The 27,996-nt window shown below is 40.9% G+C and overlaps 1 protein-coding gene across 4 annotated transcripts; it reads right to left on the bottom strand.

The window, feature by feature from the left end:
* Positions 1-90: 90 nt before the first annotated feature.
* phactr4a (phosphatase and actin regulator 4a) lies at positions 91-27,958 on the bottom strand. 4 transcript variants are annotated; one of them, XM_029513723.1, is made up of 16 exons: positions 27,608-27,958; positions 26,785-26,868; positions 23,013-23,057; positions 15,233-15,403; positions 15,053-15,133; positions 13,056-14,183; positions 10,724-11,092; positions 8,433-8,564; positions 7,327-7,903; positions 6,081-6,319; positions 5,390-5,549; positions 5,188-5,243; positions 3,552-3,613; positions 3,309-3,446; positions 2,809-2,885; positions 91-2,688 (listed from the first exon to the last, which is right to left on the bottom strand). In XM_029513723.1, the coding sequence occupies exons 3-16, from the start codon at positions 23,026-23,028 to the stop codon at positions 2,673-2,675; spliced, it is 3,222 nt and encodes a 1,073-aa protein (XP_029369583.1). In that variant the 5' UTR covers positions 23,029-23,057; positions 26,785-26,868; positions 27,608-27,958; the 3' UTR covers positions 91-2,672. The 4 variants fall into 4 exon arrangements, with proteins under 4 accessions (XP_029369583.1, XP_029369582.1, XP_029369581.1 ...); XM_029513722.1 differs by lacking the exons at positions 23,013-23,057; positions 26,785-26,868; positions 27,608-27,958 and adding an exon at positions 22,558-22,754; XM_029513721.1 differs by lacking the exons at positions 23,013-23,057; positions 26,785-26,868; positions 27,608-27,958 and adding an exon at positions 20,042-20,260.
* Between the last annotated feature and the right edge of the window lie 38 nt (positions 27,959-27,996).

Below are 27,996 nucleotides of genomic sequence, written 5' to 3' on the forward strand. Positions count from 1 at the left end.
CTTTCCTGTGCTTTACGTGGGAAGGTAGAGATAAACTTTTGTTTTCTGTCACATTATCATGAAATTTTGATTTGATCTATCCTCACAGCATTAGATTAGGGGTATAAATCAAAAACAAGCCATCTGATTTTTTTTTTTTTTTTTTTTGATGGCTGCTCGACTTGTACCTCCAGAGACTGCTCTGCTGACAAGAAGGCAAACAACAGGAGAGTTGGTGTGTTGGCATTGATTTTAAAGATTTATCAAGACAGCTTGAATTTTGGCATTGGCTACAACATGCTGTTTAACGCTCAGTTTTATTTTTGTTTGCCATAATCTCTTTGAGGTGCCTCCTGTCAACGCTGAAAGCAAAGTTGCGGCCTCAGTTGTTCATATCAAGAAGGTATCTTACAAGATGAGCAAAAAACACTTTCAAGTTGATGTTGAAGCATAAAAATTCTCTAGCACCTGTGAGAGATTTTGATAAGAACCAATCTGTGATGTGACGATGACTGAGTCAGAGAATCTCAGCGTCAGGATCGATCAGAAGTGTTCTAGGGATGGAAAACCACTCGACCACAGACAGGGGCAGGGGTCATGGGTCAGTGATACACATGGGGGACAAAGGCTGACCCAATAAGAGCTAATGTAGCCAACACTGTACCAAGGTGCATTTGCATTATGGGAGGAAAGTGGTGGAGACAGTCTGACGATGTGGGAAACATTCTGCTGGGAAGCCTTGGGTCCTTCACTCATGTGGATGTTACTTTGACCACTAACCTAAACCTGGTTCAGACCAAGTCCAGCCCTTCATGGCCTGTTTCAGCAGCAACAAATCCTCAGGAATGGCTTGAGGAACAACAAAAACCTGTGTCCATTTGCAGAATGGTGAGGGATGTAAGAAAAATCAACTCAAGTTGATATTTGGTCTCAGGCTCTTCGGTCTTCTCATGTGATCGCTGATCGGCTCCATGATGTTAAAATCAGGACTTTACAGGTCCAGCTATCTGTTGCAGGACTCTGGCTGTGTGTTTGGACTAATGTTCTGAAATACTTTTTGGGGAAGGCGGGGGCGGTCTGCTGGTCATTATAATCCTAATGAGACATCTTTTATTCCAGCAGGTGATGACACTAAAACATATAATCTCTCACGTCGCTGTGCTTTATTGATCGTTTGAGGTTCAATTACTATCTGAAGGATAGTTGGAAGATGACTTGTCACCATTGGCTGACTCCACATCAATATGGTGTTAATTAACGTCACAGGGGAGGTTGAGGGGACAAATGCGGTTTGCTCAGAGAGATGTCAGTCACGCTTATTTGGAGCAAATGACTTTTGAGTTAAGGACAGCGAAGATCACAGGTCCCAGGTCTGTGAGGGATGAAATGATTTTAATTATGACTTTATCTAAGACCACATTAATGGATTTAGGCACTGGAGTGGCAGTGAGTGGTTTGTGGCTTTATATAACACTGCCCTCATGTGGTCCTTTCAGGAGGCCATACATTTCACACATCATTCATTTTGTCAAAGACTAACAATAGTAAGTGGACTGGCTGGAATGAACACAGAATGTTGAAATGAAAATCAATGTTATTGTAATTTCTGAGTGGGTTGTTCATTTATACAGTGTGGTTGCAAATAGTTCAAAGACCTCTGTATCAAAAGAAAAATAAAAAGATATTTGTACCATTTCTACTGGGGAAAACATTTCAGAAAGACTTTACAATTAAAACATGTCAGCATTACTGTAGATACACAATATAAAGTAATTCAAATCTACATATTGATCTATACAACTGCAGCCATCTATTGACTTGCATATATAAAGTATCATAAAACAGACAGGAAAATAAAAATATGTACATTTTCCTGCTTCAATAATTCCTGTATAAACAAACAAATTTGAGGCTTGATTTCTCTATACACCCAATAAAGAGCATAAGGTGCCTTATTAGAAGATAATTTAGTGATATGTGCTCGATGAGAATCATTTCAGTGATCAGGAAAGTACATTAAAAATGCACAGATGTTAAGCCATTAGGTAGAAATCAGTGCTCTGAGGGCCTAGTCACAGAGCTCCACTGTTGATTCAGAAGAAGCTGCAACTGAGGTTTAAGTAAGACAGACACTGCTGCACTGATGTCCTTCACATTTTGTCTACATTTAAATTACATGCGTGTTAGATCATATGAGGAGTAACGCTGGGTAGTCAGTTGTAGTACCAAACTCACACATATAAACAGTGTTTAAACAGCTTCAGTGGTGACATGATCAGTGCTACAATCATCTTTTTATGTACACGATCTTCCTGCTTGGCCAGGAAGAGAGACACTGTATCATGAAGGCATGTAAAGGCATTGTGAGAGGGGTGTCCTCTGAGGGAGACCCCGTGGTAACCCTCCAGGAGTTACCCTTTCAGTTTGATCCAACTCATTCTGAGTCACAACCCCACCCTGGCACCTGATGCCAAACAAACTCTTCTGTGTCCCAAATTTGACAGTGTAAGAACTAGTGTTTTAGAAGCAGCCATGCTTAAACTGACTGCAGCTTTTTTGCTTTGGTGGCAGTTTTTCAGTGACAATGGGGAGTCTTCAAGCTGAGTCTTGTTTGCAGATAGCAGAGTTTATAAAAAAAAAAAAAAAAAAAAAAAAATGTTCCTAGTGGGGGCACCACTGCTCTGCACAGACCACTAAGGGCGATGGAACCTGGAAGAAAGAGAGGGAAAAGGTCAATGTTGGGTTATTCCAGATGCTAAAAAAGAAAATATTTCTAAATGTGGCATTTACATATAGAGGTAACATATTGATGCAGTGTACAAGCCTGACCGAGTATAAATCCTGCTTTCTTCGTGAACCTCCATCTCTGAGCTCTTAAATTCATTGAGCTCCTTGCGAATGGCAGCCTGAAATAAGACAGGAAAGACACAGCTCTTCAGTGGGCAAGACTTTATCCCTTTATAAGGCAAGGTGCAAAGGAAGAAAGGAAGTGTGTGATCAAAGCCCTGATTTTGTATGGTAAAGAATCAGGGAAATTTAAGCTCAATGTAAACAGAGGACACATTTAATATGTCAATGTAGCCAGTGAAGCAACATGTCATCCATCATTTTTGTCTAACATATTTTGACTAGACCAGGTCTATCCTCTTGGTAAAACTGGTCCAATCGTTAAGCAGTGTGCCTATGGCATTCCTAGGATTCTTCTTTGATAGCAAAACTATTTGGAATGCAAATCCTCCCAAAATTTACTCAAATGAAATGTTTGGCTTAAGCAAGCTCTTGCTAAGAGGCTGTGCTCTGGCAAGTATAAAAGAGGTGCCAAGTCTCACCTTGTCAGCAGGAGTGAGCTTGGTCCACGGTTTATCGGCTCGCCGGTCGTAGTCGTGTGCGTGGGTGCACTCCACGTACTCATGGAAACGCAGGATCTTCCTGGCCTGCAGCTCGGCCACTGTGGGCCTCTGGGACAGCTGGGTGTAGAATGAACAGGGTTAGTGAAGCCAGGTGTTCATGATAGCAACGATGACAAGATATACTGTGAAATATACAACACTGTTACTTTGCTGCATCCTGACCTTTCTGGTGAGCCTCCGTTTGATCTCGGATCTTTCCAATCGGCGATCGGCTTCGTTCTTGGCTGTGGGAGGAAAACACATTCCATGAATGAGGGGAAACACTGAGGCCAGTCAGTTAGACTTCATCTGAGCTGCTGTTGGCACACTGCCTGCACAGGAATCTAATCACTGCCTTGCTGTGCACAAGGCCTGGCTTTGTTGTAGTGCGGGTGCAAACATTGTCTTAGCCCAGTTTTTTGAGCACAAGCAAGCGATAGTGAGGATGTACGACTCCTGGATCAAAAAGTGCTGACAGATTTGGTTCAGAACTGGTTCTAGGATCTGACTTGAATTTAACCACACTCATCCCTTGGTCTGCTCTTAACAGTTACATGGATATTGATGCCTTTTAGTTGTAATGTGGTTCACACCATCTTATAACCAAAAATATATAGATTTTTCTATATACAACCCATTCCTTTAGTTAAGAATTATTTGGGTGACCAGTTTTTAAGAAACATTTAATGGCATTCACTGGATATGTTCAGTACGTTTGGCCTCTTCCATGCAACCAACCATGTAAGCTGCAGGTACAAAACCTCCACAGATGTAACTAACAAGTGTCACAGATACCTGAAGGCTGCAGATTGGAAATGGACTAACAAGCAAAGCAATAGAATACTGGAGATCTTTGGGAAAGACAGCGATAGATCTGTGCACGTTTTAAACTACAGACATTTAATTATTTCTAATATTTTCCTTGGCAATAGTTTTCTTCAGTACTTGTTCCTCCAGTGATGAAATAAGCCCTCACAAGGCTACGTTAAGGTTATAAATACAAATTCTCAGTTAATCTGAACCTGTGCTGCAGCAATTAAATATCTAGGAGTGCCTAAAAAAATTGGCAGGTTTAGCAGCAGTGATGTGGAAATTACATGTGAATAGTATAGTATATATAGTATTTAACTATTAATGAGATGAGCTCAAGCTAATTTTTAACTGCATGCCTTGACATGTTAAATGCCCATCATCGGAGGCTGCTGGCTGACAGCAGGTCATGCAGCTCTAATATTTTCTATTGAAGCCAAGCATTACCTCAAATTTTGTTAGAGAGAGACCACAGTTACCTGGTCCCAAAAGATTTGAGAGTTCTAAGAATCAAAGAAGTGGAGTACTTGCGTAGCCATCTCAGGTTATTTGCCATTACACAATGGCAGTTTTTTGTTTGTTTGTTTTTTAATACAACATTTGTTGTGCAAGCAGTGACAGGCACTAGTTATCAAACTGAACTACATTTGCTGTATTAGCAGTGGTGAAATTAGTTGCAGATAAATCTGGTCCATCATTCCTTTCCTCTATGTCTGAGATTTTGTGACTCATTTAAAAAAAAAAAGTGATGGAACAAGTAAACACATCAATAGCTCCATGCATTTGCCTCCAAAACCTAACTTTCACTATCTAGTCCATGAAATAATCCATTATTCAAATCAGCCTAATATGCATTTTGTGAAGTGTAAGGACAAAAAACTATTACACACGGCTAAGAAAAATTAAAAACCCCACTAGCGATTTATTTATAGTTTATGATGAAAAGTTTAACTTTGTGCTGCTGAGGAGATAAACACCTGTGCATAAAATGACGAAGGGAGATTCTCACCTTGAAGAATGTTCCTCTGCTCCAGCTCCTCTGCTGTCGGCCTCTGACTCAGCCGCCTGCAGAAGGACAACACTGTTGATGAACCATTTCAAAGTCTGATATGGCCCATATGAAACAGGTTTTATTAGGAAAGCTTAAGCTAAAAAAAAAAATTGAAGTTGTGTGGGAGCTCAGTATCAGTCAGGTGATATGGACCCTTTACCGTGTCAGTGTTGTGCCAATCTTGCTCCTCACTGCCATCCACTGCTCTTTGTTGTGCCAGCTCATGCCATGCTCATCATGGTTCTCCTGAGCATCCCTCTCCTGTCTCTCAAGCTTCAGGGCCAATGTGTCCTTCCTCTTCACGCGGCTTGCCAATCCACCTGTCACACACACATACAACATGTCTACTTACACATACCGTCCGTGCTAATGAGTTTTCTTCTACAATGCTTTTCCTAACGTAGATGTTAATTAGCTGTCTGTGGTGCTGAGGTTGATGCTGCACTAACTGTGTATTTTAGAAACTGCGCTATATATTACAAATAAATACATCAAAAAACTGTAACCAACGCAAGAGGACATTATATACTTCTACATTCCTTAGCCTTCAACTCCCTGCTCTCTGTGTTCTAAAGTAATGGGTGCTCCAGGTTCATAACAAATCTGAAACCCAGCAGTGATTCTTCTTACAGGTTACCCAAATACATCATATATCAGAAATCAATCATCCTTTGTGTGTTAGACTTATAAGCCTGCGGTGAGCAAGAGCACAGTGCTAAATAATTATTTAACTTTGGGTAATATTTACTGGAGAATAAGGGAAGTGAATGTCCAGCTACTCAAAAGGTTATTATCAAGATGTTTTCTCACCTCAGAATCCATATCTACTACTTCTCTAAGCCAAAACTCACTTGGGGGTCCCTCTTTGTCATCGTCGTCGTCATCATCATCATCTCTGTACGGGATGGGACCATCAGAGTCTGACTCCTCCTCACTTTCCCCTGGGCCTCCACCCTCTGGGATGACACTGACTCTGGGGTCTCCAACCAAACCCCTCCTGCTGCGGGGCTCCAGTTCAGGCTGGCGGGGAGGCCTCTGAGGCTGAAGCTTCCTCATCTCTTCCTCCATGTCAAAATCATCGTCCTCTGGCCTAAAACATAAACACAGCAGCTGTGACGGTGCTCAGGAGGCTCAGAATGTGCCATTGTCACAGGATCAGAGCAAACTATAACACCTTCCTTATAACTCCCTGATGTTCTCACCGGGTGCTCAAACTAGTAACCATCAGGTCAACTATTAATGCTTAAAGATTCTGAGGAACTGCTGCTGAATAGTTTACTGAAGACATAAAAGGCAATACAGACTGCCATACAGGTGGATGTAGACTCTGAGTCTCTTAAGTGAAGCTAACAATGTGCCTTAAATTTGCAATCTATCTAATGACCATCAGAGGGCGACTCCACAGATTGTAAAATTAAGCGAGGTTGTTTTGAAATGTGACTTCTAGATTTTACTTCTAATTTTACTGACAATAGACCATAAAGCAGGGGATGAATTAAGGGGCTCAGTTACTATGTGACTGACAGGCTGCACCACCAAATCAGGACAGAGTACAGAGCTGGTCAGATCCAACCTTTACTCCTCCTCAGCTCCATTTTCTCCTCCTGATTTCAAAAACCTGAGATGGCTTGGAGCCAAATTACTAAGTGGGTCTCATATCAGAAATTTAAAACTAACAGGCAACCTCACAGTGGGTTGATACTTCAGCTCTATTCAGTTGGTGATGAATGCCTAGTCAATCCTAGTTTTCTTTCATGTTTGTATGGCTCGTGGTTTTGAAAGGCTTTCTGCAATTAAATTAAATTAATGAAAAATGCTCCTTTACATGACAGAATATCTTAAAAAGGCATTGTTTCACTAGTTCAAAGAAGAAGAATATTCACTTTACTTTCAGACAGCAACTGTATACATGGAAGAGAATGTAACCAGTATCAGATTATTAATTTAAAGATTAATCTTCATTCAATGATACAGCAAGCTAAAACAAAATCTCCTGCCCTTGTCTTAACTCATACACCCAGTGAAGAGAAAAAGCTGCTGTAATTTATGTATGTGCTGTTCTATAAGCATGCAATGTTAAGTACATGGAGGACTTACAGCCTGAGAGGTTCAATGGTAACTGGAAGAGAATGCCGTGAGTTGCCCCCAGCCTCTATGAGGAAATCTGGGGGAGACTCAAACAGCAGTGAGTGAGCTCTCTGGGAACCGTCTGGGTTGGGCAGAGCTGGGCCAGGGCTGGTGAGAGCTCTCTGGATGAGGATGTGCAAGGGGATTGCAGGAGGCTGGTTAGGGGGCTCCGTGGTTGGGCTTGGCGGATCCATTTGCAGGATGGGCACAGGGCCAGAAGAGGTACTGCCGGGCAGCTGGAGAGACTGCACCCTGGGAGGAGACGGAGGAATGTGGGACGGTGGTGAATTCAGAGCGTTGGGGATGGTCTGAGGAGCTGTTGCGTTTTTTTTACCCTCGCTGTCATCTCCTCTAAGGACAGCAGGGTGTACTGGTGCAGGGGCAGTAACAGGGTCATTGGGAGCAGACTCTGGGGCTTGACCAGGAGGGGCAGGATCCACGGAAAACCGCTTGGTGACGGGGGTCATCCTTTTTGGTGGAGTCGGTGGAGAGCGTTTGGCAGGTGCTGGGACAACAACAATGCCACTGCCGGGCTGGGAAGGCTCAGCTGTGAATAAACCAGCCAACAAAAATAATCAGTACTTGGTCATAAAGAAAGAACTTCAGAAAAAAACCTGCAGGCAGAATGTGAGGACGAACATTCACTCTGCAGTATAGTTAGTTTATTAATAAAAATAAACAAATGCAATGATAGTTTTAGTCTAGAAAAAAAATGGACAGTCCTTTTACAGCCGAGCTTCACACACATACACTGCCAGTCAAAAATGTGGACTCACTCATTGTGACTAGTAGTGTATATGAGCAGTATTTAATGAACATCCACACTGTAATAAACATACTCAGTGCACTCAAGCAAATTAGACAAACATCCAATCTCCATGCAGTGTTTTTCGTGGGAGCATTTAGAATAAGTTAGTGGAGCTGAAATTATCTCCATTGGCTGCAAAACACATGCAATGATATTGGTGTTAAAAATGTAGGCAAGTTATTCCAGATTCTTTGAAGCTGGAGGTTTTAGACCACCAGTCTGTAGGCTTTACTAAGACGGGTTGAGATGTTGCACCCCCGATGGGTACCTGAGCAGGTCCCTCCCGCCCTGTGATGCCGAGATACGGGCAGAGAGAAGTAGAGCCCAAGTTCGCTTTGGCGTCTCCAGGTGGTCCAGTAACAAGGCTGCCTGGTCTTAGAGCCCCTGTTCAATGAGGAAGCTGGCAAAAATGAGCGGAGATGTCAGGGATTGGGGATGGGGTGGGGTGGGCTGGGGGGTTTACTTTCCAAGTTGGGAGAGAATGAAAGAGGGAGGTTTCAGCTAATGATTTTCTCAGCTTGTACACTCTCCAGAAACATACGTCCAACTTTAGATGATAAATAACTTCTGAGGGGAAACAACCCAGCACAAGCTGAAAGATTAAAAAAAAAAAAAAAAAAAAAAAGAGCTTTTTGTTAATTCCCCCGATTTCCAAGGCATCAGCTATCTCAAAAGTTTATTTTACAGTATAAAATGTGCTAGTTTGTGCCTTGGCCATCTTTAAAATAAACTAGAAAGTAAATAAATCTTGTTATTGTTCTTATGAGCAGTTTCATGATCATGTGTAAAAAATTGCATCAATATATCATCAACTGACTTCTTAATCTCTCACTTAACAGTGGTAGTAATGGCCTGTGTCAGTCAGGAATTCAATGTAACCCTGTCTTGTGGGAAAGCACAATTGACAATATATACAAATCTAATGTTCATCAAAAGGGGGAAAAAAAAATAGAAAAAGTGAAGCCTATGCCAAGCATATGTATATATGCAAATATTGAAATACAATAAAGCACTGTTGCTCCCCACTCACAGTCATGTAATAATTTACATCCTCACCTGAAGACTGTTGGCTGAAATTAAATGTATTGACACGCATACAGAAAGTTAACTGAACATATTGTAATGGAATGTGTCAATGCCACAGACAGTAATGGGATGGGCTGTAAGCAAGAGCAGCTGTGGCATGCTGGGACAAAGTATATAAAAGCCAATCAGTTTCTATCTGCCCTCCAGAGAAGTGCCGGTATTGCAAAAAACACAAGCCGGTGCATGCCCCACTCCCTCCCCAGAGACCAGTGGCTGCCACATATACACATCAGCATCATGTTGGAAAACACCCATATAACAACGTCAGACTCAGTGAGAGACTTGCCTCACTCTGAGATTAGGAGAGGGCTCAAGAAAAATCACAGTAACGTCCCTAAGACCTTGAAAAAGTGGATGTTGATTTATAGTTGAGAGACAAGAGGCTGATGGAAACGATGACAATGCCAGCTTTTAGCCTGGTAGAAAATAAACTTTAGTTATTAAATTGTGATCCAAAAAGCACCAGTGAAAATAATTACTACTGTGCACAAAAACATGACATCAAAGACATACTGTGCTAGCAAGGATCATCTTTCTCCCAGCCCTAAAGTGACTTTCTCTTTGAATCCCTGTGTCACCCAGATATGAGCGGATGCCTCACAAATGTTGAATGATTGATTGATTTATTTTGAATAAAATTTGTATCTGTAGGAATATTTCAGGCTTGGGGTGGGGGCTGGAGGGGTGAAATTCATGTTCAAAAGTAAGGCCCATGAAACATAAATAGCGTGGTAGTCAACATTGTCTGCCACGTCCTAGCTCCTTAGTTTCACACCAAATTAAAAAACACATTCTGTTCCACAATTTCACTTGACACTACAACTTCACTCAGTCTGTTGTATTTCAAAGAAATACAATACATAATAGAAACAACAGCAACACCATAGGAGGGGGGGGAAACAAAAAAAAAAAAAAAAAAAAAAAAAAACAACAACAAAGCACATCTGAATGTTTCATTAACACAGGGACTAGAAAACACCCTGTTTTATGTCAGTACTCCAAGATAAATTAAATTGAATAGAAAGGGCTCCACAGGTTTTTATTCTATTGTCGCCCGAGTTAAGCTTCTGTTGTTGATTTTCTTTAATTCATGTTGCCTGAATCAAATACAGACAAATGTGTTATGTATAGCTTTAAGTCACAGGTTAAGTCCAAATGCCCTGTCATTTAAAATCAACTTGAATGCATTGATTAGAATGGCATTATGTGAGATATGATGATTCATACAGAGCAAGGCGAACTTGGGGAAATTTCAAAAGGAAAAAGAAAAAGTGCTAACTTGGTATTTGAGACGCTATTGAAGACCATTATTTCTCTTTTTCAGTGCAGTTTTCTACTCCTAAATAAAAATCGTACAGAGCTTGTTTGACTATTAAGACAAAGAAAAATAGAAAGACGAAAGCAGCTTTTTATAGAGTGAGGCAAATTTTATGAGTGCAGTAAAACTGCAGGAGCAGACAGTGACAAACTCACCAAGCGGTGCAGGGTTGCTGTAGCGGTTGTTGGGTTTGGGTGGAGGGACGGGAGGCTGTTTGGCATGTGGAGGGACAGGGGGTGGCATGTCCGAGTCTGTTGAGGAAGAAGCAAGGGGGGCCGGTCGAGGCAGATCATCCACTATTAGGGAGACAGTTCTTGGTGGCTTGGCCACAGCTATTGGAGCAGAGGATGAGGATGAGGATGAGGATGAAGAGGAAGAGGAGGGGGGAGTTGGACTCCTGTCGGACTCGGTGGAAGAAGCAGTAAGGAATTTTGGGGGGAGTAGAGCTTGTTTAGATGGGGGAGGATTCTGCTGCGAGTCTTGCGTAGGATGAGGGTGAGCAGCAGAGTGGACAACAGCAGACTCTACAATGAAGCACAAAAACACGCACACACACAGACCTACTTTAAAGGAGGGGTCACAACAAGGGATCTAAAAAGGGGTCAATCACAGAGTGAAAACACTGAGGGGTGTGCGAACCTTGGAGAACAAGCAGCAGCGACATGAACAAAATACAGCAGATATGGAGAAAGCTCAAAGCTACACAGTGATTCCTTCTTCATGGTCACTTACATCCATGCAGCAAAGCCTAATATTTTCTGTTTCAGGTTATAATCCCCGCAACACTATCAGAATGCACTGGTTTTTCAAAACATTAATTGAACTATTCACTGAGAAAACTCAGCCTAAGGGCAAGGGAGAGAAATTTAGTTCTGACTGATGACTTCTTTCATATCAACAAATAAAAAGGTATTTCATGGAAAAGGATCCTGAAGATTCACTGCTCTGGACCTCTACTCAATATACAGGATCTGCTGTCAGAATAATATCTTCTTCCCTATCCTTCAAGCTTTACTGACTGGCTCTAACATCATCAAATCACTGCTCATCTTAACATCACTGCACTAGTCGCTTCAAAAACAAAGTTGCATGTTGCATGTTCAAATTTTTGTTCCCATTAGCGATCTCTGGCATTGGAAATGTAAACTTAATTTTTATTGAACCTCAATATCCCTGCATTTACATTTTTACTGACGTTGAGTGTTGTAGCCTACTTTGGCCTTTTTGGATATAAAAAGGTTAGCACTTCTTCGCATCCTTATCAAGCTGATTTGATTTGATCTTAAATTAAGATTAAGATTTGATAAGTCTTACATATTTCTTTGTGAAATGACAAATGAGTCTTACATTCTTGAGCCAAATTTAGAACACACCATAAAGGTGGCCCTGACATATGGCATTCACAGGAGGGGATGTTCACAAAACCATCTGGAATAGATGCTGCGCTATTAATAACATTAATTATTAAAAAGGTGTTAACACTTTAATAATGGGTCAACATGACAATTTATACAGAATTGAGTGAAAAGAACATGGCATTTCCAAAGAAGGGTTGCCAAATTTGATTAATTGTTAAACTAGATGGGAGGAAGTGTTTAATAGTGTTTAGTAATAGTGTTTAATAATGACATAATGTAATGTCATAAGAAGGGTATCTGAGGTGATGTTGTGAAACATCAGAGCATTTTCGCCAAGCATTGGTACTGCAAGAATTATAACCAGAAAGTGGAATTTGTGCAGCAGCAGAACAGAGTCTTGTCGTGACCAGGAACGATTGGGGTGTCAGATGTAAACCCAGACGATAAAAGAGAACCTGATAGTATTAATGAAGCAATTGGAAAACTTTGATCAGCACCACTTTATTCAGTGGTGGATTGCCCTGATTAAAGGCTACAAGTTAAAGTGTCTGTCTCAAAATTGACTCGTAGGCAACTGGACTCGTATTTGTCTAAGAAGACGTTTCGCCTCTTATCTAAGGGGCTTCATCAGTTCATGTTGGTTGGTCTACTAGCCGCACTAGTCTGACCAAGGCAGTAGAGAAGGACCCAGATATTTAGTCTCTGTGGGTGTTTTTCCACCAAAAAGTACCGGTAAAAAAGTACTGGTTTCAATTGGCCATTGTTGTGGTCACATGTGAACGACAGTCGTTAGGGTCAGGTGTACCCCTGGGTACAATGCCACCCTTTCATCTGTAACCAGGAGAATTAACAAATTAACCTTAGACGACTCAACGATCATCGCTCACCAGGGGTACACATCTTCAACGTCTTCTTAGACAAATACAAGTCCAGTTGCCTATGAGTCAATTTTGAGACAGAGAACAATGACCTGGATGAATGAGAATCTTCACAGACAAATTAAAATGTCTCTAATAAAGTTCCTCTTCTTAGATGAGCATTTCTAGAAGGTTTGACATCTTTAAATACCATGGGCAAAATGATCCACTGTGAGTAGGTATAGTAAAAATTAACTTTAAGGAGCTCTTACCTGAGCGTTGTCTGAACTCTGTAGATGGACTGTATCTGGGCAGCGTACTCCTCCGGTCTGCCTCTGAGGCAGGGCGAGTCTTCTTGGTGTCCTCAGAGGAGCTTTTCTGGAACGGAGGCCGCAAGTTCATCTCAGAAATAGGCCTAACTATTGACCGCATGTCATCTGGCTTTTCTCTCTTCTTCTCCTCTTCCTCCCTCTTTTCCAGCTCATCTCGTTTCTCTCTTTCAATTCTGTTTGCCCATTCATCCCACCTGTCCCTGTCCTCTCTCCTTTGCCTGTCTTCTCGTCCGTCTCTATCTTCTCTTTCATCTCTGTCATCTTTTCGGTCATCTCGGTCTCTCCTTTCCCTCTCAGGTCGCCGATCCCTGTCTTCCCTCTTGTCTCTGTGGTCCCGCCGTTCCCTCTCGTCCCGGTCCCGCCGTTCCCTCTCGTCCCGGTCCCGCCGTTCCCGCTCGTCCCGGTCCCGCCGTTCCCGCTCGTCCCGGTCCCGCCGTTCCCGCTCGTCCCTGTCCCGCCGTTCCCGCTCGTCCCTGTCCCGCCGTTCCCGCTCGTCCCTGTCCCGCCGTTCCCGCTCATCTCTGTCCCGCCGTTCCCGCTCATCTCTGTCCCTCCTGTCTATCCTTTCATCTCTTCGCTCTCTGTCTTCTCTCCATTCCCGCTTTTCTCTGATGTCTCTGTCTTCCCTCCGGTCAACTCCCCCATCCCTTTCCTTTTCCTCTCGCCAGTCCCTTCTTTCCATATCTTCCCTATCCCTCCTACCTCTGTCTTCCCTGTCATCTTTTCCTTCTCTCCTCTCATCTCTGCGGTATCTATCATCTTGAGGAGGCCCTCGTGGTAAAGATCCTCCTCTCTTATCAACATCTGACGGCAGGCGGCTTCGTCTGTCTACATCCACAGAAAGACGTGCATGTGTGTCCACATCCAGAGGTGCCCGGTTACTTCGGGAGGCATCAGAGGGTGCTCTGTTTCGACGTTCATCTCCTTGCGGTAGCCTCAGGGCATTCACCTTCATGTCAGACTCCCGCCGAGATACTTGCACCCCAGCTTCTGACACCCTGTCCACGTCCATTGGCAGAGGATGCCCATTTTTAACTGGTGGAGGTTTGGAATGGTTGACATTGCTCTCTGACAAAGAAGACAGACAATGATGTAAATGTCATGAAAGATGTATTCATGCTAGGGTTATTCAGTATTAATTTTGGGATACAAGATGTTTCAAAAACATTCCTTACAGGGTGCTGCTAATACAGCAGATCATGTCAGGTCATGTCAGTGCATCATAATGTACACCACAGACATTCTGCCTATGTGAAGGGGTAGAAAGCTCAGCTCTGATATGGTAAGTGTTAAGTGCTTAATCTTTACCTCTGACCGCAATACAAATGTGACTGAACAAGTTTCCACAACTTATAATAAAGCAGCCAAAATAGTTGATAAGAGAATAATTCAGTGGTGTGTAAGAGGTTCCACTATCAGAGAGCACATAAACTTCAGGTTACAGTGTGCTGCTAAATGAGCGGACTAGAAGTGGGAGAATAATTTAGGATGAGGCAACAGTGAAGCTGTTTTGTTTTTTTTTTTAATATATATATAAAAAAACGTTGCTCACTTTTTTCCCCCTGTAGTCAGCTGAAACTTTGCAGCATTTTGCTTCTAATTATTGTGGCTGAAGCACTTACAACCTGTTACAACCTACTTAAACGAGAATAAGATAATTAGCCTACTTTGTAGTTTAAAGTTAGTTTAAACATAACATTAGCAAAAGATGCAGTTTTTCTGTATTTGACAATGATTTAATTTAATATAGTTTCATTGGAGAAGGATTCACAGACTTGGAAAACAATTTTTTTCAGAAGTTTGTAATTACAGAAATCTGCTGTGGGCATTCTTGGCAGTTTTTTCTCAGAATTTTAAAATGTTCATGTTCAAATTTTGACTATATCGTTCAGCCCTAATTCATCAACAGAAATCATTAAAGACTGAGTTTCACATACCATTCTCTGGGATGTCCTTTAGAACCCCTCTTGCAATTAGCTCTTGGCGACTTTTTCTTATGGAAATCTTTCTTTCCAAGGCTGACAGGACACAGAAAAACAAACAAACCAACTGTAGAGTAACGAACACAAATAGTGGAGTGAAAGAGTGAATGAAATAAGTCCCTCTACCCAGCATACCTATAGATGTTTCAGTGAATTTCTCACTTGGCTTCTTTTTTCTCCATTTCCAGGGTTTGAAGATCCTTCCCATTTTGGAGAACTTGCCCTTGCGTTTCGTTGGGGGAGTTTCCCCGCCAGAGTTTCCATCTTCCCCACCACCTGTTGTGCTGTGCAGGTCAACCTCATTATCTAAATGATCACAATAAGGGAGAAACAAGAGAATTGCTCATGAATATGTTTCTTCCACCCATTGATCCCAATACTACACATAGTTAAAATCGCCACAAACACACATTCCACTCACACTCCCATCAGTCAGATATGCACAGGTTGAAAAAGGCATTATCATAAAACACTAATTTTTTGATTACTTTGAGTACTATAATAGTACAGTTCAAGTATCACAGCGCGCAGAGTTTGGAGAGAAATGCTCAAAGCCTGAATTCAGAAAATGAGCCTTAAAACCAGCTGTCTAGATTTCAACTTCATATAAAACCTGCAATATTTTAATGATACTGCATACACCTTGCTTAACTTTAAAGTTCAGTACACTATTGAATTTAACTTACAAGTCCCCTACTACATTGCATTTGCAACTACACAGCCTGTGGCAGGGATCTGCTGGTCAGCTGCTTTAATTCAGCAATCTGATTTTATGTTACAGCAAGTACAAAGGCAATAGCTAACATAAAGAACACATTGTTTTTGCAATAGTTTTCAGCTGAGTCATGTCCATAGGGCACAGCATCCACTCTAAGCTGCTGCTTCATTAATGTGTCACAGTAAGAGGACAAAACTCTAAACAAGGCGGGTCAAAATTCCTTTCTTTCTGTCTACTCAGCTGCCACTTGAGTGCCAGATGCAAAAATATGGGCACAGTAGCACTGTTCTGATATAATTTACAAGACGGTGTCAGTTAAGAGATTTTTCACATGGTAGTGCTAAGTAACAATGTATCCTGTATTTGTTATGTTCACCATCAATATCAAAAGCTGTTGTTCTTACAAACCAGATTAATACGTCTAAAAGATTGTGGCAAAAACCATGAGTCAAAGACAGCAATAACTAGGTGACAGACCACTAAGTCATATGGCAGCAGTTACCCAACACTGTGAAAATGGCAGCATGCACAAAGCCAAGAAGTAGTCCTCTGGTCTAAGTGAAAGGGCTGGTCTGCACCTTTGAGTCACTATTAAATGTACAAAGCTACTCTAATGGGAATATGTGCTAAATTTTCACTATAAAATTATTATTGTAAAAAGACAAAGTTGAGAGGTTGAGAATTATCATACATGGCCTACAATTGGGTAATTTCCAATCAGTCCACATTCTTTACGTCACACATAATAGGACAGATTTCTTCCTCTTGTGCAGCTTTGCAAAAATAAGAAACATTTTGTCTGAAAAGGATTGCGAAAACCATCTGCCTCTTCAATTTGACTGCAATTTCTATTGCTATTGTTATCAGGATTTCTCAACAACTGTGAAAAAGCTCATCCAAAGTGGAGCAGCAAGTGGTGACAGGAAACAGAAAGGCTAATCATTTCTGTGTGCGTCTCTGTACTGCTCGCTGTTAAAAATTAAAATCCTTCTGCCTACATACAAAATCCTTAATGAGGAGCTCATATTATCTCAGTATGAAGCTTAACTACTGTTAACCGGTTGATGATGGTTCCTAGAGTCTCTAAGAGTAAAATGAACACATCTGTGTTCATCTTAGGAGGACAGTAAAACAGATAAATGGGGACAAAGCACAATCACATTCATATTATTCATAATGATAATAATAATAATAATAATAATAATAATAATAATAAGTAAATATAACATAACAAGAACCTTCTGTGGTCTTATGGTCCTATTACTTCCTTAAAATTCAAATTAAATACAGTACAGGCCAAAAGTATGGACACACTTATTCCTATTCACCTATTCATTTGAATGAGAAGGTGTGTCCTAACTTTTGGCCTGGACTGTACACTCAAACCACATAATTAAAGTATCAAGCCATCCTTACACTAACTACTAAACTGATCAAAGTAGGACAAAATGTAGGCTTTAGGGGGTGGATTATAAACCTAAAGGAAAAAGAGCATGTGGAAAACCTACATAAACAATGTAGATAAAAAGGGGTTTAAACAGACAAGACAGGAGGGAATGCGCTTGACAAGGGCGAAATGATGTGATCCCTGGTTTCCTTTCAGCACAACCAAAATAACAGACTGTCAGTCTCTGCTTACAGAGAAGCAATTGGTAATGGGTAATGGGTTTGTCACAGCGAGATTATTTCAGTATCTTATCACTATAAAATCCATGTCCTCAATTTGATATTTGAAGGTCATAGGTAAATGTAGCCAACATACTGTATGAGTCAAGAGGGGGGGGGGGGCGCAACCCAGGATATCAAGCTGGTTTGGGGAAAATAAATCTGTACAGCTTGCCTTACAAAATTATATCAGCTGATGCAGACACAACATGAGTAGTTTTCCATAAATTAGGATTGAGTTTGGGTTCATGACATATCCGTCTTGAACATTCTCTTCATGGAATATTATCTCTTAGAAAACTGAAGGCCAAGTTACATCTGAAATCTAAATGCTAAATAAAAGAGGCAATAAGACAAGTCTGTGCTTGGTTTTCTACTAATCGTAAAATAAAGTGCTACTTGTGATTGTTTTTAGGATGATCCACATTTGAGTTCAACTCATGTTTAGTCTCTTTAGTTTAAAGACCTCAGCTAAAGGCTAAAACCAAAGGTTTCTGTACACTACATTACATTAAGTGGACAGCTAGAGACAGTAGTCAGCCTGTTTTCATGGTCCAAACTGCCTTTGCTATCACTCATGAAAAACAGCAAATCCTAGCACTGAAGTCAAAACCACAGACAAGTTTGTTTTGTTAACTTGGAAATATTTCAACTGATTATCAGAATAGTTGATTATTTTCTGCAGGTCAACAAATGTACATAAACTTTTCATTATGACTCAGCACCTCCTGCATTCAGGTTGAGTAAATTCACTCAGTCACAGAACATCTGACCGTGACCATTCCAAATCTCCAATGTCTCACTCATTCATCCATCTTCTACCACTTATCTATTTCCAGGTTGCAGGGGGTGCTGGAGCCAATCCCAGCTCACACTGAAATGTAGAAGTATTAAAGGTCTCAGTCCACAGAGAGATGCTCACAGTTTGTAATCAGAAACCGAACATTAAAACCAGCTGACAGGACTTATGGAGCTTTGTGATGTCACAACCATGCAGCCACTGCCCTCAGCCACAGCCGGAGCAGGAGGCGCCCCCCCCCCCCTCCTGGAGCCACCGCCCATCCAATTAACCCACAGAAAAGTCTGAAAGAGATGTCATGCGAAATCATCTTATGACTTATGTCATCTTATGACTATTACTTTGTCAAATCTAAGGCATAATTGGCCACTAACTTATCAAACAGTAGTTTGCTGCTTACCAAATTCTGATTATATGCAATAACACATAAGCTTGTTATTTGGTGTTCAACCTAAAAACAACCACATAATTGTGTTCATAAAAAAAAAAAGTATCTCCATTAGATGTTTAAACTATGCTGTCTATTCTAGAAGGAGTGAAAGGGCCTGCTGAATGTACAGTATCTGTGAAACCCAATGCTGAAATGTGGGCAAATGGGGGGGCAATGAACTTTTCACAGTGCACTGGCCTTCACAGTTATTCCTGACATAAAACCCAGACACCAGTGGGTGTCAAACTGCAAGGGTGGGGTGACAGTGTGCTGGGATAACGCTTATGTAGGTTGGCTGTGATGTGGTGAATTTGTGTCACACTACAAGACAACAATCTGAGATGCCTGCTTTCTCTACAGAATCAAAAAGACTTAAATCCGTAACAGATGAGGTGAGCGTCAAGGATCTCACAATGCTCAGAGTGAATACCAATAGAGTCTGTAAATGTTCAGCCACTCCAACTCTAAAAGCTAATAAAAGCTTGAAAGCTACACAAACCAGCTGGCGCCAATGGAGACCCTGCAACCCCCTTCTGGTTAAGGCTGTCCAAATGACTCATGCCAATCACATGACAAGTTGACACTGGCTATGTAGAATAGCTCACCAGAGGAAAAAAATACATGCACAGAAAGAAATTAGGCAAAGGGATTTTTGTTCATTTTGTGCAGGAGTAATGGGAAAGTGAAACACTATAGTAAAATGCAAAACAAATATTGATCCAACAAATTGCGAGTGAACAGGTCATCGTTTCTGTTGAACAAACACAAAGTGATGAAATTACACTCTACATTATACAGATACTGGGTTCCAAAAGCTCACAGCAGTGTTATTAGGTGAAATCGTAGGTGTGCAAATGTCAAATTTGAGCTAGGATCCAGCAAAAACTAGTTTTCAGTGTTCAGTACAGTTACTAGCTTAACTGGAGTCAGGGGCTTTATGGTACACTGACGATTACAGCACAACATGAGAAGTGAAGACATTTCAATTAAAGCAGATCCACATGTGGAGAGTTGGTGCGAGTTCGTGCCTTGTACCATCAACTCCCACCTGCCCCCCCAAGAGAGGCTTCCAGATGGAGATGGAGGGCTGTGGGTAGACACATAAGTTTGTCTGGTCGTATATTTCACAATCACCACATTCCATCTGCACACATTCTTCTACACCTGTCTGTGCCTGCCGCCCTCTTGCTCCTCTCCACTTTGAAAACACCTGCCCATTCTATGCAAAACCAAACATGCTCAAACAAGTCGTTTCCATATCTTGGAAAAAATCAACACCAAAGGGTTTCCTCTGAACTTCAACTTGACTGAGCCTTTTGCCCCCAGACTCACCCGTGTTGTGTTGGGCTGGTTGCTGGGCCACTGTCTCACTGCTAGCACTATGTCCCATGCTACGGCTGCTGTCCCCACTGGCCTGCCGGGCCCGGCCTCTCCCAAGGCCCGTTGCAGGAGAAGAAAACCTTCTTGCTCCCCTCCAAATAAACACAGAGCGCCTGTAAAGTAAGACTGTCTTGACTGCTCACTTGCGTCGTTTAGTCTGTCTTGTATCTATGGTCTTGTCCTCCCCCTCCCTCCAGCCTGATCTCTCCCTCCCTTCTTCGTTTGCTTTACAACACAAACACACTCACTCCACAGGTCCCTCCCTTCTTGGAGCTCTGACTTCATAAATAAGGTACACCAATAAGGTAATCCAACAGCCTCACATAGCTTTCATTCCTCAGAGCAGATTTTTCAGGGGCAAAGTTCACCATAGCCAAGCTTTGAGGTTTGGTCCGTCCAGCCATCAAGCCTTGAGGGATTTGTGATGCAGTGGGGGCCCCCCTGCAAGCACCCTCTCACAGACTGAGAAAACACTACTCCCTGAAGGGCAAGGGGCGGGCGCCGCACAGTGAAGTAACTCGAGAAGGGGAAGGTGAGCCGGGCTGAGGTGGAGCTCAAAGGTGGAGAACAGGAAGTGACATGTAGAGGTGTCTGGTAACTGTGTGTGGATTGTCCTTTTAAACTATGAAATGCACCCAGAAACTGATAGGACTTGTTTCTGATATTAGCTCATACAATAACATACACTTTTACAACACCTCCTTGGGTCAGGGTGCAAATTAAAGATGGTTAAAGACACCTCCTATTAATCCAACTCTGGTACTAAATTATTAAAGATCATGGTATCTACAAACTCCAACCTCATCAGATCTGTTCTCAGAACAGAAAAATAAACTTTGCACTTGCTATTACTACACAGTTATCTTCTCTGCATTTTATCTCACTGTTTCTAATTAGAACATTCATGGGTTGAGAAAGCGCTCCCACACTGCAGCATACACACAAACACACCAAACTAGATGTTCACTTGTCCAATATGCAACAAGTCTTTGGCATGTAATGACAGACACACAAGCAATCTGTCAAAGCATCAAGCAAAGTAGCCATTAGGAATATGATGAAAAGTAACAGTTTGCTACACAAGAATCTTTGTTCATATAGTAGTATATGCAACATGAATGTATTATTAATTAAAATTAATAATATGTAACCATCAAAAATTTGCAGCTCCTCTGATTTGGAAGTTGGACAAGTTTGATAATATTTCAATGAACTGTTCAGCTATAACTCCCTAAATCCTTTTGTAACAAACTGAAGAGACAAGTAAACATCGGGCACAAGGTCAAACATTTTAATCCTAAGAAACATCTCCCACAGACAAAACAGTTGGACAGTCTGAACCTGAACATTTCCATCTGAGCACTGCATAATTTCATTACATATAATTAGTGTGTAGGACTTAGATAAGCTCTTACTGGGATGTTTGAGACAAAATTAGAAAGTAAGGAAAAGGGATGTCTCTGGTCAGACTAAAATTGGTTTAAATAAAGTTAAAAAGGGTAAGACAGTGCAGTGTAATGACATGTTCATAATGGATTTTCTCAAGGACAGAACAGTAATTGTTATTTTTAGTTAAATTTCATAAAAAGCAATCTATTGTCAGCTAAGTTATGTCAGATTTGAGAAACTTGAATGAGTTGAAATGAGAAGAAGCAGGAAAGCAGAGAGAATCAGACTATCCTGTTGCTCCCCCTACAGTCTGATTTCCACTACAACTCTGACAGAGGAATTCTGAGGAATGCGGGACCATGAGCTTGTATTCTGGCACTAAACCGATAATTAGGAAAATTGAAATCCCTGGAAAACGGGGTGGGGGAATTAAAAAAAAAAAAAAAAAAATATATATATATATATATATAAAAATAAATACAACTGACAACCTCAAACATGTGACTCATCATGATACTGAGACCTCTTTTCTTTCGTCCCACAAAGCAGCATATGGAGGCAGATATTTTTCAGGGACATGAGTACAAAAGGCCATTTAAAAACTATTTGATGATTCAGAAATACTTTTAAACTGTCATAATGACAGCACTAAAATCATCTACACACAGTATTTGACATTTTTATACACTGACAATATTATATGCATTTAATTCATTATGTGAATGCCAGGTGAAGCAGCCATATTCAGATTTTTTTTTTTTTAAATAAAGAGGGGGCTGAGGGAGAAGTTCATTTTATTTTTACCACTTGGCAACAGGCCTAAGCAAGGATGAATAGCTACCTTAATCTCTTCCTAAAAGGCCTAATGTCTATAAAGTCGTCATGGGTCATGCCCTGTTCTAACTTCGTGTCGAGTAAAGCAATAACTGATATTTTGGCTTTCAATTCTGTCTCATATTTCATAGTAGTATGAAATATATGATCAGTCATGAAAGCAGACTGCAGTTTGAAGGTACTGAAAAACAAAGCTCAAACGTAAATTCAAATTTGACCATTTAAAATAAAACTGGTCTACTCACAATTAGATTCAGGCTGCACAGCCATCACAGGTATTTCCCACAGATGTCAGAAATGCACAACAGCAGCTAAGTGAGCCTGAGAACACAGTGCCTCTGAGCAATGTGAGTTTGTTCGTGATATGTTGAGGTTGTCAAACAATCGACGTCAGTGGAGAAATAAGACAAGACCACGTGTGGAAGTGATAGGAATCAGCAGCTCTGCTAACCTGTAGGTGTGTCCTCTGGGTGAGAGCAAATCAGATAGCTGCAGTGTCAACAGCTCACTGTGTCCCTGGGCCAACCCCTTTATGAACAGAATTATAACATGGGACTGTACTTGTTGACTCACCACTTTCTTTCCTCTCGATACTACAGTTGAGATAACATAAGTCTCACTACAGTCAGCATATACAGTAAAGTAACAGAGGTTTCTACATAACACACAAACAGAAAAACAGTACATTTGGTTTTATTACCAGGATTTTCCATCATGATGGTCAAATATCAGCAGTCAGCAGCTCCTGAAACACAAGAACAAACTGAATCATTATGACATGTATAAATCTTGCAGAACTTTAATAATGTAGCAAATATGTTAGATTATGCTTAAAGATTTGAGTCATAACCAGAGTTTAAAAAAAAAAGGCTAAACAGGCTAAACAAATATCTTAAGTTAGTTAAACTTAAATATTTAAGTTTCATTTACAGTTAATACAAAAATGTCACCCCCTTCCAAAAAGAAAAAAAAAAAAAAAAAAAAAAAAAGAATTTCACAAGATCCATAAGCAGCAGATAGGGAAACTCAACTTTGAAAGAACAAACTTAGGATATTCTAGCAACTTCAGACTCAATTAATGGTCAGTAAACCAATTGATAACTCTCAGTGCACTTCACCAGATTGGATGTTCGCTCTGCAGCTACTGTGCTGTTGTGTTTAACAGTGCTCACACAACAACGACAAATCCATCCTGAATCCTATTTGAATAAAAGGCGAAGGAAAAAAAAAAAACTAATTCCTCCATTAGACAACCAGATAGCAATGAAAAACATGTGGTGGGAACATGTCTGTCTGACACAAAAAGGCATTAAGTGATGAAGTACAACCTGATGACATCAACAAGGCAGTCATTTCACATTTATCTATTGTCTATACTGCATGGCTGGAGCTCTGCCTGAAAATGCTGTGATGGCAAAGTATCTGTAGTTAATGAGAAAGCCTATTAATAGTGCAGGTGTCAAGTGCAGGAGTCTAAACTTTTAAACCAGGGTTAAAGTCATTATTTTTTCCATCCAGGAGATCAATGATGGTCTGACCTAAGTTACCACAGTAACCAAACTTGTTAGCTTGATGTCTCAGGTTTGTGATTTGCTGTAATTATCAAGCGTTTCCTAAGCCAGAATTGACATAGTCTGATCTCAGATCTGGTTTAGGGCTCAGGTTAATTCAAGACCGTAAGCTCTTCCTGTTTGAGCTGCTGTGAAATTTACTCATATGGAGCACTTCAACGTAGACAGTCATAAAACAGGAGAATTACAATAAATTGAGCTATGTGCAGTTTGTAGGGATCATCTGTCAAGGGCTTTTGATGTGTAATGTCTGACACAGAGGAGACATAAAAGAAGAGAGATGGATAGGCAGCTTTAACTATAAACTGTGTCAGAAATAACACAGGAAATCTGTGTCATTTGTAGTTCAGTATCACACTAACTATTCAAATGTTTCCCTGTCTCTAATTGGTCTGAGTCATATCAGGCTCTGTGCACCTTTGGAATGCCCAAAGTCCGTTGACAACTTACGAGTGAAGCCCAACCTGTGTGACTCAACAGGCTAAACAATGTGTACACGGCAGAATAAACAGACTGTAGCTTGGTAGGAAAATTAAACCAATACTTGAACTGTGAACTACAAATCAACATCCCCATGATTTTTTTTTTTTTTTTTTTTTTTAAACCCTCCCCCTCAAAACAAAAAGTTTAAAGGGTGGCCAGCATGAGTTCAGTCTCAACTGGTGTGACAGACCATTGCATATAATGTCAACACCATACATACACAACACATGAAGGCCAGACTGTATGTTTGGTCTTTAACCCTCTTCAAATCATCCACAAACACTAATGTGCTTAGCTTCTACCTATTGCGGGGATATGAAAAACAAATGCACCCACTCCCTCGCTGGTTTCAGCTGGAAATACATACTTCTGTATTTGGGCAGATAATTCTCTAAACTACAGAGACCACCACCTATAGCCTATATTTACGAAGGATGTCTAAAAGAAAATCTAACTGTACAGAGCTACAGTTACTGCAAGCTCAGTCAGCACACCCATTGTTATCAATGTTTCTCCCTGGATATCAATGTCATAAAATACTCATAACTAAACACACAAAACAGCTATTAAATCTCAGTTTATCAACAATGATAGGTCTGCTTAAATCGTGTTTATTTTCTCGTCAATTATGCAATGGTTTACTCCATTTATTATTCATATTTTTCAACCTGCCCATAAACAGAGAGAAGTTGATACATACTTGAACTCACAAATAATTAACACAAAGTTCAGCAACCCAGTTATCTTCTCAAATATCTGCGCACAGAGCCCAATATGAACTGCAGTTATGAAGGCCAACAATTAGCTGGTGCCAGCCAGCTGCATGGGGGAACACAGGAGAGTTTACATGCACCACTTCGTGGAGGAATCCACTGCAGTAGAGCCAGAATAGTATTGTAATGCTGACGCTTTCAGGACACCACATGGACATGTACAAATGCACATAGGTTCACGCCCAGTCCTGCCATTATGTTACCGAGTAGCCACCGCTGAGCAAAAGTAACTCGGAGTTAGTCTGTGTCTGGTTTTGACTCATTGTCAGCATTAAGAGGAGTATAGCTGAGACTGCACCACAAGATGGCAGCTTGATTTTCAGGTTTGGTAACAGGATCCAGCCACTGTATTTCATCACTTGCACATGGGAGCCAGTGAACAGCTTTCTATTACTTATATGTAATGCATTTAATTTATTATAAAAACAATTCTTCTTACTTCCCACAATATTAATTGAGCTACATTTTCAAGGATTAATGTGTATTGTATCAAATATTGACTTAACTAGTCTGGAAGCTGTAGCATCCAAGGTGAAATTCTCTCTCATAAATCAAAGCCAAAGAGAAGACTGAAACGCTGTCCACTGCTGTCATGATCATTTGATAATCTGACTGACAGGATTTCTTCTTGCCATTAAAATAAAAACACACAGCTCATACAAGTTAACAGCAGACCTGACATTCAGTGTTTGGTAACTAAAATCTCAAAAGACAGCTAAATTTCCTTTACAGTAATGTCAGTGTTTCAAACCATAAAGCTCCTAATGGGACTGATCATATAACCATAGGAAAGCAAAAACAACTCCTGAGTGCCTGCATGAAGAACAATAATGTCAGAGGTACGTTTTACTCTCACATTCTTACAAGTGGAAACTCAGTTTAAAAATCAACTGTGCTATAGATGCACTGTGTTGTACTTCATAAATTTGATACAACCCTGTTTGTTCAGTGTAAGCTCCCAATTAGCTCACTAGGAACTCTCATCGGATAAAGGGGCAGAGCTCTGCAAAGCTGAGGAGTACAATCATGCTTTGTGCCAAGTTTCATTCTGCAGACTTAGCAATCACTAAATAAAGAGCCAAACTGGAGTTTGTCTGGGAGTGACCTCAATGAGATCTCAATGAGCCACTGTCAACAGCCTGCAGTTAATGGCACACACACACATCTGATTATATAAGATGCACAAACCTACAATGCCTTAATACGGCTTCTTTTGAACACTTCTGTTTTCTATTTATTCATGTTCAAAAAAAATAAATAAATACAACTATTTATTTTTTATTTAACTTTTTATCACGTGTGCCACTTACAGATGAGGTTTAAAGGATTTAAGGTTTTTATAAAAATGTGATCATCAAGATTCAGATAACCTTACTTCCCACCAAATGTTAAATGTTAAATGTTTTGAACCTTACTCTGAATAATCAGCCAAACTGAACCACAAATGTTCCTTCTCATGGTACAACTGTAGATAAACAATTTGTTATCAGCCAAAGATGGTACAAAGGCAAACAAGATTGCATTACACACATTATGGTGGGTGTCTACTTCCCACCAAATTGAAATGCTCTGGGCGAAAAAAAGTGCACTACAAATACACACAATCACTCTTGATCCCTCTATCTTATTCCACATTGATACTCACCTTTAAGAGTTTAGATTGAGATGAAATTTGCCACCATCTCTTCTGCTTGGTAAGTCCGTATGAGATGTAACAACCCACCACTATCTGCACACACAAAGGACACAAACTTGAATGACCCTAATTACAATGCTGTCTATCTAGAACAAACACAATAAGTTGCAGCTCCTTTTGTTTTGTCTCTTCTAGCAGTCCCTGTTGTCCTATAGGGCGTATTGCTGTTTTCTTGCAGCACTAAAAGCACTAAGTGCTTGTTGGAACAAGTAGACAGGCCTGTGAATGGAATGCAGAGGAATGTTTCCTAGAGATTGAGGTGACGTCTGATTATTAACACCTGATGTCTCCCTTCAGTTCTTGTAGAACGGAAATAAATATGAATTCAAAATGAACATATAACTGAAATTCCATTTTCATCGTGGTACAGGGAACAAAAGACTGCCACAGTAACAGCCGCATAGACAAGTACTCCCACTGACACCACCAACTAGTCAGTACCACACAAGTACTGTAACTGAAGACAGCTGAGGCCAACTGTGGCACACTGTAACACATTCCCAATAGCTGTTGTCCGGCATCCCTGGCCTTTTTGCGCTATCTTTCATTTACAACCGAAAGCAGGTTTATGGGTTAAACGCAGAAGCGCATTTCAAACAGCGTCGACATAATGCTAATCCGTGGCTGTTGCTAGCTGAGCCCGAATGAGCAACAGGTGGCTACTGTCCCTGTACTGTACCATTAGCTTGGTTAGCTAATGGGAATTTGCTCGCGCTTGTCCTTCTATCTCCCAAACGCCAGCGTATAAAGTTTTAAAAAAAAGGCCACTTACAGTTGTTGTCAGCGCTTAACTCGTGTGGAAGAGTATCCGAAAAGGAAGAGACGTGTTTTTCACCGGTGCCTCGATGGCCCCGATTACTTCTGACACTTGTCGCTGCTGTCCATCAACAGAGAGAGAAACGCGGAACTAGCTTCACTGCCTACCTTTTGACCTAAATAAAGTCCTAAAGGTCACTCTGGAGCGAACCAAAGAAATAAAGTCCGGCAGCATCGGCGCAATTTTACACCCGGAACCTAGAGACGGTTTAATATCAGATTTAAAACTCTTTTCTCCCCTCTTTACTGTCAAAAGCTGTTGCACATTAACTCGCTGGGGAGATTAAATACTCTCACGCATGCGCATTGTCTCTCAGGGTTTTTGCCCCCCCCACTCGCTTGTAA

Source organism: Echeneis naucrates, chromosome 11, assembly GCF_900963305.1.
Source record: "Echeneis naucrates chromosome 11, fEcheNa1.1, whole genome shotgun sequence".
Classification (NCBI taxonomy): domain Eukaryota; kingdom Metazoa; phylum Chordata; class Actinopteri; order Carangiformes; family Echeneidae; genus Echeneis; species Echeneis naucrates.

Bases quoted from the DNA above. Each gene is read 5' to 3' on its own strand.
- phactr4a (XM_029513721.1), bottom strand. From the start codon at position 20,099: ATGGGACATAGTGCTAGCAGTGAGACAGTGGCCCAGCAACCAGCCCAA. The intron at 5,550-6,080 runs GTGAGTTTTGGC...TGTGTGTGACAG, and splicing joins TGACAAAGAGGGACCCCCAA to GTGGATTGGCAAGCCGCGTG. The intron at 2,886-3,308 runs GTGAGACTTGGC...GTCTTATTTCAG, and splicing joins AGCTCACTCCTGCTGACAAG to GCTGCCATTCGCAAGGAGCT.